At 38.2% G+C, this 14,778-nt stretch overlaps 1 protein-coding gene across 1 annotated transcript in view; it reads left to right on the forward strand.

Moving 5' to 3' along the window:
* PPME1 (protein phosphatase methylesterase 1) overlaps nucleotides 1-14,778 on the forward strand; it is a 101,758-nt gene that overhangs the window by 47,289 nt on the left and 39,691 nt on the right. The window contains exons 4-6 of the mRNA XM_037840628.1: nucleotides 4,818-4,875; nucleotides 5,353-5,404; nucleotides 12,536-12,690. Coding sequence (XP_037696556.1) covers nucleotides 4,818-4,875; nucleotides 5,353-5,404; nucleotides 12,536-12,690 — 265 coding nt within the window. The remainder of the gene's footprint in view (nucleotides 1-4,817; nucleotides 4,876-5,352; nucleotides 5,405-12,535; nucleotides 12,691-14,778) is intronic.

Here is a 14,778-nt window from a genome sequence, read left to right on the forward strand (position 1 = left end):
AATTTACCTTGCTAATTCACTGTTTTCTAGCTCCCTTTGCCACACTAGAATGCAAACATGAGAGCAGGGACATTGCCTGTATTTTTCAGTATTTTTACTCAGTTGGTGCCAGATTTATAGCAATTTAGAAAGATTTTTTGAATAAGCTAATGAAAAAAATCTGTTTTTAATATTATTTTCAGTGTTTAAAGGTTGACATTGACAATTACTGACTTCAAATATATTTTATTGCTGTTTAGTGGCCCTATTTCTATCCTTTTTTTTTTTTTTTAAATGTAGAACAGTCAGGGAAATTTGACACTGTCCCTGCCTCTTAAATTTTATTTCCAAAATACAAATTTATTTCTGACATGAAAGCTTTACCATCACCATTTATGTCTTAAACAATTCCTGTAAATTAGCTTTCAGGAACAGATAGCACAGTATAATAGAATTTCATTCTATTGTTGACTTTAAAGTATTAGAGTAATAAAAGAGAAAAGAGAGTTTATTTTCTAGGTTTTTTTTTTTTTTTTTTTTTTTTACGTTTTATTTTGAAATAAATTCAAAGTTATCGGAACAGTTGCAAAAACAATACTAACCCCATACACAGAACTCCAGCATTCCCTGACTCCCCCCGATACCCCGATCTACTAACTTTAACATGTTGTCACACTGCTATTTCTTTCCCTCCCTCCCTCCCTATCTATCTTCCATCATCTATTGCTCTGTCTTCTGAACATATGAGAGCTAGCTGCACACATCCTTGAACAAACACTATAATTCACATATACAATTCCCATGAACAAAAACATTCTTTTATGCAATCCCATTAAGTGCAGCTAAGAAGTACAAGAGTTTCAACAATGATACAAAGCTTACGTTCTATATTTCCTTTTCCCTATGTCTCAACTGTGTCCCTTTAAGCCTCCTGTCCTCCATCCTCAGATCCCATCCAGGGTCATCCTTGGCATTCAATTGTCATCTGTTTAGACTGTCTTTTTTTTTTTTTTCTCAATTGTGGAAACAGATATACAGCCTAAATCTTCCCATTCCACCCCCTCCCTAGCATTCCATTAGTGGGATTAATCACATTTATAATGTTGTAATGCTATCACCTTCCCACCATCGATTACTAGAAATTTCCCTTCACCTCATACAGCAGCCCTACACTCATTTCTTAACTCTCCATTGCCCCTTCCTCCACTTCTTGTAACCCATACTCTACTTTTCATCTCTATGGTCATATTCTCTGATAATTTCTTTGTGTTTACTGTGGGGCTTAAAATTAAACTCTTAAATCCATAACAATCTTGTTTTTCTTTGATACCAACTTAATTTCAATAGGACACATAAACTATGTACCTATATTCCTCCATTCCCCCACCTTTATATAGTTCTCATCAAAAATTGCATATTTTACATTGAGTTCAAAACCACTGATTTGTCATTAGAGTTTGTGTATTTTATATCATGTAGGAAGTAAATAATGGAGTTACAATTCAAAAATTATTGACTTCTATTTGTATTCCGTTGTGGTCAGAGACTTTGCTTTGAATATGTTCAATTGTGTTTTTTTTTGTTTTTTTTTGTTTTTTTGTTTTTAATTTATTGAGGCTTGTTTTATGTCCCAGCATATGGTCCATTCAGGAGAAAAATCAGTGATCATTAGAGAAAAATGAGTGTCCTGGTGATTTGGGATGTAAGGTTCTATACATGTCTGTTAAAATTCTCTATATCTCTTTCTCCTTTCTTTGTTTCTTTGTCGGTAGGGCTCCCTTTAGTATCTGAAGTAGGGCAGATCTTTTATTGGCAAACTCTCTCAGCATTTGTTTGTCTGTGAAAAATTTAAGCTGCCCCTCAAATTTGAAGGAGAGTTTTGCTGGATAAAGTATTCTTGGTTGGAAATTTTTCTCTCTCAGAATTTTAAATATGTCATGCCACTGCCTTCTCACCTCCATTGTGGCCGCTGAGTAGTCACAACTTAGTCTTATGTTGTTTCCTTTGTATGTGGTGAATTGCTTCTCTCTTGCTGCTTTCAGAACTTGCTCCTTCTCTTCAGTGTTTGAGAGTCTGATCAGAATATGTTTTGGAGTGGGTTTATTTGGATTTATTCTATTTGGAGTTCCCTGGGCATTTATGTTTTGTGTATTTATATTGTATAGAAGGTTTGGGAAGTTTTCCCCAACAATTTCTCTGAATACTCATTGTAGACCTTACCCTTCTCCTCCCCTTCTGGGACATCAATGAGTCTTATATTTGGACATTTTATTTTATCTATCATATCCCTGAGGTCCATTTTGATTTTTTTAATTTTTTTCCCCATTCTTTCTTTTGTTCTTTCATTTTAAATTCTGTGGTCCTCAAGGTTGCTGATTTGTTGTTCAGCTTCCTCTAGTCTTGTACTATGAGTATGCAGAATCTTTTTAATTTGGCCAACAGTTTCTTTGATTTCCATAAAATCATCTATTTTTTTATTTACTCTTGCAATTTCTTCTTCTTGCTCTTCTAGGGTCTTCTTTATGTCCCTTTTATCCTGCTCCATGGTCTTCTTCATGTCTTTTATATCCTGTGCCATGTTTTCATTCCTCAATTATAATTGTTTGATTAATTGTGCCAAGTACTGTGTCTCTTCTGATATTTTGATTTGGGTGTTTGGGATCGGGTTCTCCATATCGTCTGGTTTTATCATATGCATTAAGATTCTCTGTTGTTTTTGGCCTCTTGGCATTTGCTTTGCTTGATAGGGTTCTTTCAAGTTATAAAAAAAAAAAAAAAAACAATCTAATTTTTCAGAAATACAAGTTGGTGGCGTACACTTTCTCAAACTAACCAGCAGATGGTGTCTGTGAGTCACCTGTACCCCTCAAGTCAGTTCTCCCCAACTCTGTCTCTGTGGTGCATGGGGAAATGATTTTTGTGGGGTTCAGTTGGTGAACTCAGTTTGGGTTTGTTGTTGGAGCTGTCCACCCTGAATGTGGGGCGTGTGTCTGGGTGGTTAGGCAGGCAGGGCAGCTTTATTATTCAAACCTCCCAGTGTTCCTGGAGATTCAAGGCTGTTGCAAGAGTCTAAGCCTTCATTTCAGTTTTGCCCCAGATTTTCTCTGTCGCTGACCCACAAACCACCAGCATTGATGTAGCATCCCTGGGTTTTCCGAGCGGGCCCCCCTTCTCAGCTGTGATCTTTCAGGACCTCTGCTGAGGGAAGGCTGTGCTACGTCACTAGTGTGCATCATCCCTCAAGGGAAGCCCCGGGCTGCTGGGCCGTGCAGGGGCACTCTCTGCCTGATGCAAAGATTAGCCTATAATTCTTGACTGGTGTAAGTTCTGAATGAAAGGCAGGTAGTAGACCTGGGCCCCACCCCTTTCCTCTTAGAGAAGATGGATGCCTTAGGGGGAGGTCATTAGCATTTTAATGGTCTCTCTGCCTGTGCCACACCCCTGTCTGGGTCACAGAACTGGGAACTGAAAATGGCTGAGGGTTTCTCCACTGAGTCAAAATAGGAACAGAGCTAGTCCGAGGTGACCCTCTGGCTCTCCAAGGTCAGTCGGCACCCAAAGCCTCTGTCTACTTGTTGGGGATTCGTAGCTCGTAGTGAGCAGTTCACACTTGCTAATTAAAACCCCAGTTGGAGCTCAGCTGAGCTATATTTGCTTGCTGGGAGAAAGCTCCTCTCTGGTACCACAAGGCTTTGTAGCTCGGGCTGTAGGGGAGGGGTCTCCGGATTTGGATCTGCAGTTCTCACTTACAGATTTTATGCTGTGATCTCGGGCATTCCTCCCAATTCAGGTTCGTGTATGATGAGCGGACAGTCACATTTGTCCCCCTGCAGTTATTGCAGATTATTTATTAGTAGTTTCTGGTTTTTTTTTTAGTTGTTCCAGGGGGACTACTTAGCTTCTACTCCTCTCTATGCCGCCATCTTGGATCCTCTCTTTCTAGGTCATTTTAAAAATGTGCTTTAAGAATCTGATTTGTTTTTTGATATACACTGCCTATTATATTGGTAACTTTATCTTGGTTCTGGTTCTGTTTTTACTATTAACTGATTACTTGTGACCCTGGGCAAATAATTTCCTTTCTCTTGGCCTCAGTTTCCTCACTCATTCACTGTGAGTATTCTATGTGGACTAGCTGGTAATCCTGTTTTATTGTTAAAAGCTATAATAGGTTGGTGACATTTCCAACACTAATTGTGATGTGTTATTGTCAAAGAATCTAGTTCATTTGAGGAAGATGATCACCAGTTTGTTTAAACCTCTAAAATTATATCTCCCCCAATGATGTGATGTCTTTTTCTGGACATATTTAACTGTGATACAAGCTTGTGCATACAGCTGCATCTATTTTAAGTCAATATTTGGTAGATTTCATGAGTTGCATTGCTTTGTGTTAATTATTCATTATTTGATTGTCGTGTTTGTGTGATGTCCAGAGCTAAGATATAAACTGACTGACAGCCCTTATCTAAGGAATTCCTCTTCCAGAGTAGGGAAAAGGTATCCAAGGGATATGGATGAAAATCAAAGAGCTCAGAGGGTTATTGCCTAGAGGTGTTTACATTGTCTTTCAGTAAAGGCTGGGAAGAATTAAGGTTTAAAGAGATTTGAGCTAGGGAAAACCATATTTTGAAGTTGGGACAGAACCAGCATAGGTATCAAAAAGACGGAGACTCATCATTCTTTTATTTGGCTTAAAAATGTAGAGTTTTCTTTTGGTTCTCTTGGGTTCCTTGAATTCTGATAACAGTTCATTTAACAAAGTTACCACTGATAATTGCTCAAGACTTACTCTCCCAGATGTATCTTACTACTTTTCCTTTACCTTTTCTTCCTAGGCTGCGATCATTAGTAGGGTTCAGTGTAGGATTGTGGCATTGGATCTGCGAAGTCATGGTGAGTGATGTTTTTAATTAGCCATTGACTCAATGACATAGGTGTCAAGCCGTAAAATAACCTGAAATATTCCATTTGGTTGTTTTAAGGAAAGTCCCTGACTTCCAGTCTTTATATATGTGTATAAATATGTGTGTGTGTGTGTGTGTGTGTGTGTGTGTGTGTGTGTGTGTATGTTGTTTGTTTAGCTAAAAAAAAGATCATTTAAAGTAATCAAATCCTGATGCTGGTAATGTATAAGGAATATGGATAATCTTTGCTAGGCTACTGTGATTAGCCTCTTTATTGGAAGATTCACAGCTAAAAAGCTATTCACAACTATAAAGCTGTGTCTGCAACTTCTAAATCCTCACTAGGCCCGTCATATATCATTAAGTGTCCATTTCATTGTCAAAAGGTGAAATCTTTAGATAGAATAATCTTTCTTTTATGACTTCTATCCTTGGGAATTTTATTTTTAAAGTATTTTCTTTTTAGGTGAAACAAAAGTCAAGAATTCTGAAGACCTGTCTGCAGAAACAATGGCAAAGTAAGTAACCTGATATTGCTTATACATTGCCTGGCTCCCATAAATATTATAAATAGTAGTATAATTTCATTCCTCTCCCAGTGAGATTGTTCAACTATAATTAGCAAAGAGAAAATTTTACTTCTCTTCTCTTTCCTCTACTTTTCATTTCAACTCCTTTCTATTGAATCTTGAAAGCAACTTCCATCTTGTGATGGTCATCACATAAAGTACTTGAAAATTCTTCAAGGCACAGTTTAATTTGAGCTGGCTTTTCTCTTTCTTTAATAGTAAACTTTATTTTTAGAGCTGTTTTAGGCATACAGAGAAATTGCACAGAAAGTAGAGAGTTCCCAAATATCACACCCCCCAACCCCACCCCGTGCAGTTTCCCCTATTAATAACATCATGCATTAGTGTGGTACATTTGTTACAATTGCTAGGCCAATATTGACACATTATTAGTAACTAAAGTCTGGAATTTACATAAGGATTTACTGTATTACACAGTTCTATGGTGTTTCAGTTTGCTAAAGCTGCCAGAATGCAGTATACCTCCAAACCAGCACACTGTACCCTCTGGACCACAAAAAGTCATGTTCTTTCCATATGCAAAATACATTCATTCCATCACAATATCACAAAAGCCTTAAATCATTTCAGTAAGAATATTAAGTACAAAGTTTTATCAAAATCACTTATAGGTGTGGTTTGTCATAAGGCAAAATTCTCCTCCAGCCATGGACCTGTGAGACTTGGAACAAGTTATCTGCTTCCAATATACAAAAGAGGAACAGTCATAGGATAAACATTCCTATTGCCATAGGAGAAATTGAAAGGAAAATGGGTCACTGGACCCAAACAGTTCCAAAAACTTGTAGCGCATACTTCATTAGATTTCAAAGTCTGAGAGTCATTTCTAGAATGATGTTTTATCCTTGGGGCTTGAGAGACTGGCAGTCCTACCCTCTCCAGGAGCTTACTCAGCAACCCTGCTCTCGCCAAGCTTTGGGAAGACCACCATGTTCTCTGCTCTACCCTCTTCAAGCATCAGGGCATCTCCAAGGCACCCTCTCTCAACGCCCTTAGAACAGTGGGGTGATGGTCAGGCTCTCTCCAATCCCTGGGGAATGTGCTCTGCCCTCTCTGAGGCCTGAGGCAGCAGCATTTTTCCTGTGCATCAGGGCGGCCAAACTCCCCTCAGCAACTCAGGCACCTGAAAGCCCTGGGGTGGTAAATGTGCTGGCTGTTGTTGAATAGAATCTGGACTTCTGTTGTGGATCAGTGCTTGGAAAAGTAGTTGTATGCAAGACGTCCAGAGAATATGTTCTTAAGGTGTCCTGCCCAAATCCTTTACCTAGTTTCATAGAAAGATGGGAACAGGGTATTAAATAGTCACTAATTACTCTTTCTCCTTGGTCTCAAAGTAAAAGACTAGTGTATTATATACAGTGGCTCTCAAACCTGGGTGCTCATTGGAATCACCTGAGAATAAATTAAAACTACAGATGATTTGGCCCTACTCCAGACCCATGAAGATACTATTTCTAGCAGGTGGGACCTGGACATTTATATCTTCAAAATGTTCTGTAAAGGAAACTGATGCAGCAAGTCCAATGAATGGTGTTTGGGAACCACTGATCTATAATGTAAGCAGGATTCTTCTAACTACTTGCCTTTAATGTATAGTCTTTCATGTATTTAATACCTATGCTCTCAGGTATTTGGCCAGCTTTAGGCAAAAAAATCTTGTCACCCTTACATTAGCAGCTTTAATCCAAGAGGAAGCTATTTTTCCCTCAGAGCCCAAACTCACGTGGTCATAATTTTATTATCATAGTAGGTGCTATTTGTGTGTTTTCTATCTGCCAGGCTTTATTAAGTATCAAGTATTCATTAAGTATAAATAATTAAATTAATTTGCTCAGCTAAGTTTATTATTGCAATTAATCCACATTATTAACTCTGTAATGTAGATATCCCTTTTTTAACAGATTTGGAAAGAGGTGCATATAGGTTGAATAACTTGTATGAGTCATGTAGTTAGTAGACTGGAATTGTGATCATCCAACTATTGTGCTTGACAGAGAGAAATAAAAGTGTGTACAGGATGGGTACCGTTCAACTCAATGAATGTGTGGCTAAGAAACTGAAAGGGAACCTTTTGTTCCCCCAGTTGATTTTAATTACTAATGTCTTTTGTAATGTGAGAGCAATAAAGCTTGAATTAGACAAGCATGTTGATAATACATATGGAAAAATTTGTGAATGATCTTTAAGGATTTAAAGGGTTTCATGACTATTGACAAGAAAGTGAAATGCATCATGTGAGTGACCAAGCAGCTAGAAAATGGATGATGATGGTTTGGTTGATATTCTGAAGCAAGAAATTGATGAATTACTTGAGGGCTGTAAGGAAACATTGACTAATAATAAGTGTATCAGCCTGGGTCCAGCCAGGTGACAGAAACCTTGCAGGAAACTGCACAGTAATATGAACAGGGAAATTTAAAGAATTATTAATTATAACAGGAGATTGGAGCAAGTAATGAGGGATTCGGGAGTAAGAAGTAAAGAGAACTCTAAAGAATATAGGAATAGCAGATACATAAGGAGCAACCATTACCCCTCAGGCTGAAGTAGAGCTCTCAAGGAAGAGGCCCCTCCAGGGCTGAGATCTAGACCTTGTGGGGACTGTGGTTCAGTGAAGGGCAGCGAAGTCCCTGTGATGCTATGCCAGCAGAACTTGCCAGAAACCTGCCCTTTAGGGCGCAGGGGAGGCAGTTCATTAGACGGTATCTCACCACAGGCACTCAGCTATAAAGTATTGGGTGGGGGGTTATGGAATGCTGGAGAAGCCACCTGTGCTGCAGGAGCTGGTGCTAGAGAAGTCCTGCAACTGCAGAATGTATACACAGGAACCAGGAAGCAAAACCCTTTTTTTCTGCAATGTCTGTGTAGTGCTTTCTACTGACATAATTTAACATCATGCCAGCTGGCAAAGGAAAAATATTTTTAATTATTTAAAGGGCTCATCCATTTTTTTGCAGAGCAGGCAGTCAATTGGAACAGAGAGGCTATAGGTTATCACTGGCACAAAAAATTAAAAGGAAAAAAAATGATAAAAATCCTTAGTAGATGAAGATAATGACCAAGAATTAGAAAAGCCAACAAGTCAGATTCTTGCTGAAATTATCCAAGCAATAAAACATTTGTATAATTTCTGAATTCAGTCATTCTATGAAAAAAATATCAAATCAGGCATACTTAATGGGAATTTCAAGTGGTTTTGACAACATGATTTGTGCTTTACATGTCAACTTCAAGATGTAAACCTGCAAAAGATGCAACTTTGCTGAAAGTACAAGAACCAAGATTTGAGCTCAGGCCATTGTGATATTCTATACTGCTTCTCAGGAAACAAACCTAGTATTACCATAAATGTGACAGAATCCTCTTAGAAAGGTACAGCCATCCATTTACAGCTTAGAATTATAGATAACCCCTGTTACTTCATCTTTATTTTATTTCTTTGGAGTTTCAGGGCATGTTTCAAGTAAGGCATTATTCTTGGTGACTGGAATACTTTACCCAACTTTAATAAGAAAAAATTTCTCCTAGTGGTAGATAATTCAGTATTTGATTATAACCACTTTCTAACCTGGTAAATATACCTTTCCTAAGTTTAGACACGATATTAAGTCAGTTTGTTTCAGACCTTATCTAACTTCATGAAAGAAATATTATAGTACCCCTACAACCCTTTATTTATTTATTTATTTATTTATTTATTTATTTATTTATTAAATTCAGTTCTATTGAAATACATTCACACGCCATACAATCATCCATGGTATACAATCCACTGTCCACAGTATGATAACATAGTTATGCGTTCATCACCACAATCTATCTCTGAACATTTTCCTTACATCAGAAAGAACCAGGACAAGAATAAAAAATAAAAGTGAAAAAAAGGACACCCAAATCATCCCCCCATCCCACCCCATTTGTCCTTTAGTTTTTATCCCCATTCCTCCACTCATCCATACACTAGATAAAGGGGGTGTGATCCACAAGGTCTTCACAATCACACTGTCACCCCTTGTAATCTACATTATTATATAATTGTCTTCAGGAGTCCAGACTGCTGGGTTGGAGTTTGGTAGTTTCAGGTATTTACTTCTAGCTATTCCAATACATTAAAGCCTAAGAGGTGTTATCTATATAGTGCATAAGAATGTCCACCAGAGTGACCTCTCGACTCCATTTGAAATCTCTCAGCCACTGAAACTATTTCGTCTCATTTTGCATCCCCCTTTTGGTCAAGAAGGTACTCTCAGTCCCACGATGCCAGGTCCACATTCATCCCCGGGAGTCATACTCTGCATTGCCAGGGAGATTTACACCCCTGGGAGTCGGGTCCCACATAGGGGGGAGGGCAGCGAGTTCACCTGTCGAGATGGCTCAGTTAGAGAGAGGGCCACATCTGAGCAATAAAGAGGTACTCAGGGGGAGACTCTTAGGCACCATTACATGCAAGTTTAGACTCTCCTTTGTGGTAATGAGCTTCATAAGGGCAAGTCCCATGCTCGAGGGCTCAGCACATCAAACCGCCAGTCCCAATGTTTGTGACAACATCAACACCAGTCCAGGTGAGGATGTCCAACACATCCACGCCTTCCCCCAGATCCTCGGGGCTGAGGAGGGGGAGGCTGTAAATATATTTTTTATTATCTGCCCAAATTACTCTAGGATGTGTCACTATTTCACTCCAGCCTATACTAACCTACCATATCTCACTTCCTATTCAAAGTTCCATGCAATTGTGGTGTTTGAACAAATCAACTGTAGAGTTGTACCGTTGAGAAAATTTAGATCCTGTACCAAATAGATATCTCTTCCCTTGGTCTCATATGGAAGTTGAATTTTAAAACACAATCAATTTCAACCTTTAGCCTTTGGCCTGGCTTGCCCTGGTCTTAACCAGACCTGCTTCATTCATATCAGTAATTGAAGTCTGGGCTCTTTTTCAGCTTTTTTTTTTTTTTTTTGACAGTGGCTGTATGCACTAATACTGGCATTCATATCTGTCAAGCTTTAGCTCTGAGTTTCAGGTGTCTCAGAGATATGTACAACCCTTTATTTTAAAGAGAAATGAACTTCAGTAATCTTCCATAGCATCCTTTTATTTTATTTAATATGTCTCTTACCAATTAGAAGTTTCTCAGAATTGTTCAAGAATTATTCTGATAATTAGACATTGATATTAACACACACATGTTCTAAACTTTAATTCTTTCTTTTTTTAAAAATTTGCCCAGCTTCTTTAGAAATCACATCAATTGTGGTTTTAAATAAGTTAAATCTATAATTTTTTTTTCTAGTCTGTCATTTTAATGCAGAATTAACTTTGGAATACTACCTGTTTTATTTTTCAGAAACTCTCTGTACAATTTTCCTCTGTGTTATTTACTCTAAAGATCACCTGTTATCTACTTCATTCCTGATATTTTCTGGTAGTCTCTGGGCAAAGGCATCATAGTTCTGACTTCATGAAGTTACCTTGAATCCACAGTGCCCTATGCCAAAGCAAAATGGCATTAGGCATCTTCAGTGAGGCAGCAAGAATCTATAGCTTTTCTTAACTTGATAGAAATGCAGTAATATTTTGGTAGGCCCAATGAGATTGTCTTGGCCACATCATATATGATAAATGTTTCCTCAGTTTCCTCATCTGTAAAATAGTTATATGTATATATATACTCTTCTAAACAGGCATTATGTTATGGGGGTATTCATAGCATCTAATAGGCACTGAATAAATACTAGGTTTCTTTTCTTCCCTTAATATTGTTTTGTCTTCCAGAGAGAATTTTTTGTTGGTATAGAAGCAGCACTGGTTTCACAGAAGCTCGGACTTTTTATCTTAACTATATTATCTCTTCAGATAACTGCCTAAGCTACTTTACTTTCTTTAAACTCCAAAATAACATTAAGCTATTATTTGTTTTCACTTATAAAATTGGGTAGTCTTCTTATGCCCCATTCAGATGCTGCAGCTACCATATTCACACCTGCAATTGTATGACATTTTCAAAATTGATTCCTTCGTAATTAATTAATAACATTTACTCTCACAATTAGGAATACTGTGAAGACCATATTTGAAAGGCTGTGTCCTTCTATACACATTTGCCAACAGTGCTTGAGGTATCTAATGACATTCATCAAGACCAACCTATCTTACGAAGTTGTCTCAGCTGCTCCCAGAAGAAGGCAATAGAACCTTGGGGTCTCTAGCAACATACTTTACTATTCTTATCCCACTTATTGTTACACTAACGAAGGCCTATATGGCAAACAAAAACTAAACTGCGTACTTCAGTTCCCATTTTCAAAAGCTTTAAAGTTTGACTTTGTTATGCATATGCACTCATGATCGAAGACTAGAACAGAAGCCAATGGAAAAACACCTTTCTAGTTTTTCAGAGCAGTAGTCTTACATTTTTCTTTATCCTTCAAACAACTTTACATGACAAATTGTAAATAATAATTAAAATTTGTATAGCACTTGACTCTTTTCAAAGTAGTTTCACATTCATTGTCTCATTTACTTCTCACAGCAATTCATAGTAACTGATACTCTTATTTTCTTTTTACAGATGTTGAAGTTCAGTGCCTGAGAGATTAAGTAATTAATCCAAGATCACATAATAAAAAATAAATTGGGGCTGGTACTTATCCTATGACTCCAAATTTCACTTCATTATAATGCACAATAAATTTTTTTCCTGTTTTATAGATGGGGAACTGAGGCATAGAGCAGTTAAATGATTTTTCCAGTTTTGAACTTAAGTTCAAAATAAAGGTATTTGTTTATGTATTTGCACTAAATGTGTGGAACAGTGAAAATGCATTGTAAAGGAAAATCGAGAAATTTGTGTTCTTATCCTTAACCTGCCATTTACCAGGGAATTAGTTGTTTGGTTACCTGCAGGGTTACATAGATAATGTATATAAGATGGCCCCGTAGATCTTCGCAGTCTTCCAGGATTATTAGTTACAGACCAAAAGGAAGGAGTTGGGAAAGAAAACAATTTTACAGAGTTGTCAGAGAATATTCCCAGTTTTGTTTTCTTCTCTTTGCAGAGATGTTGGCAATGTGGTTGAGTCCATGTATGGGGATCTCCCTCCTCCAATTATGCTGATTGGACATAGCATGGGTGGTGCTATTGCCGTCCACACAGCATCATCCAACCTGGTGCCAAGCCTCCTGGGTCTCTGCATGATTGATGTTGTGGAAGGTAAGTTTTCTTAGTGCTGATCAAATCAGAATCTTTGAGTTAAGGGAGACATGCATGGTAGATTATTGTTATGTTGTTTTAATTTTTGATTTCATACATCTTGAAGTATGTCCCTCTTTTTTATTTCTTTTTAAAATTTGCATTATATAATCAGCATTTTCCATGTCATCAAAAACTCTTCATAAACACTTTTTAAAGACTGAATAATATTTCGATCATATGGCTATTCCATAATTTTATTTAAACTTTTTATTATTTCATGGACATTTAGGCTATTTCCAGTTTTTCATTATCATGAATAATATTTTATAAATAAATCTTAGTCTGTCTTTTGGATTTTTGGGGGGTAGCACCCAAAAGTGGAAATACTGAGTCAGTAGGCATGGACATTTTAAATGTATCTCATATTTTGATTTCCAAAAGATGTGACCTTTTAGTTTGAATCAGAAGACATAGGGCCAAGTTTGTATGACTAGATCTACTTTGTCACATCCAGAAAGTATGAGTTTGTTTGGGCCCAGGAAAAAGTGCAAATTGAACATTCAGTCTTTAAACTGCTCTGCTAACTGGAAGTCATTTGGCAATCAGTTAAATGACAGTAAATAGATTCTAAAGCTTCCTTAAGACTTTATGTAGCTACCAACGTCTAATTCAGAATACTAGAGATCTAGGGAGTCTCCCACCATTGTAATCTAAGTCATGCAGTCCACTCTTATCCTGAGATTTTATATGTATGCAAAGATTGCAATTAAAAGTAATTTTATAATATTGGCATGAGCAAAGAACAGTAAGAGAAAATCACTATTTAAATTCTTTGTAAAGGTAGAATCAGTATTCAGAAGTAATCTTTGCTCAGGAGTCTGCCCCAGTCAAGATGGCAGAATGAGAAGCTTCAGGACTAGGTCTCTCCACAAGCCTTGAACAACCAATAAGAACTGGCAGAAACATTTTTTCAAAGCTCCAGAAAACAGCTAAAGGATTGCAGTAGTAACAGAGAGAGAGTGCTGAATCAGAAAAAGGCCACTTAAAAGCATTAGGATCTCGGAGAGGGTGGGGCAAGATGGCAGATTGGTGAGCTGTATGTTTTAGTTACTCCTCCAGGAAAGTAGGTAGAAAGCCAGGAACTGCGTGGACTGGACACCACAGAGAAATTTGACTTTTGGCATACTTCATACAACACTCATGAACACGCTAAACTGCTGAGATTAGCAAAATCTGTAAGTTTTTGCGGCCAGGGGACCCGCGCCCATCCATGCCAGGCTCAGTCCTGTGGGAGGAGGGGCCGTCAGTGCTGGGAAGGAGAAGGGAGAACTGCAGTGGCAGCTCTTACCAGAAACTCATTCTACTGATCCAAACTCCAACCATAGATAGATTGAGACCAGACACCAGAGAATCTGAGAGCAGCCAGCCCAGCAGAGAGGAGCTAGGCATAGCAAAAAACAGCAAGAAAAACTCAAAAATAAAAGCGGAGGCTTCTTGGAGTTCTGGTGAACATAGAAAGGGGAAGGGCAGAGCTCAGGCCCTGAGGCTCATATGCAAATCCCGAAGAAAAGCTGATCTCTCTGCCCCCTGGATCTTTCCTTAATGGCCCTAATTGCTTTGTCTCTTAGCATTTCAATAACCCATTAGATCTGGGAGGAGGGCTTTTTTTTTTTTTTTTTTTTTTTATGCTTTTTGTTTCTGTTTCTAAAACAATTACTCTAAGAAGCCCAATACAGAAAGCCTCAAAGACTTGCAATTTGGGCAGGTCAGGATAAGAGCAGAACTAAGAGAGCTCTGAGACAAAAGGCAATAATCCAGTGGCTGAGAAAATTCACTAAACACCACAACTTCCCAAGAAAGGGGGGTGTCCGCTCACAGCCATCATCCTGGTGGACAGGAAACACTCCTGCCCGTCACCAGCCCCATAGCCCAGAGCTGCCCCAGACAACCCAGTGTGATGGAAGTGCTTCAAATAACAGGCACACACCACAAAACTGGGCGTGGACATTAGCCTTCCTTGCACCCTCAGCTGGTTGTCCCAGACTTGGGAAGGTGGAGCTGTGTGAATTAACAAAGCCCCATTCAGCCATCATTCCAGCAGACTGG

This window comes from Choloepus didactylus, chromosome 6, assembly GCF_015220235.1.
Source record: "Choloepus didactylus isolate mChoDid1 chromosome 6, mChoDid1.pri, whole genome shotgun sequence".
NCBI classification, from domain to species: domain Eukaryota; kingdom Metazoa; phylum Chordata; class Mammalia; order Pilosa; family Megalonychidae; genus Choloepus; species Choloepus didactylus.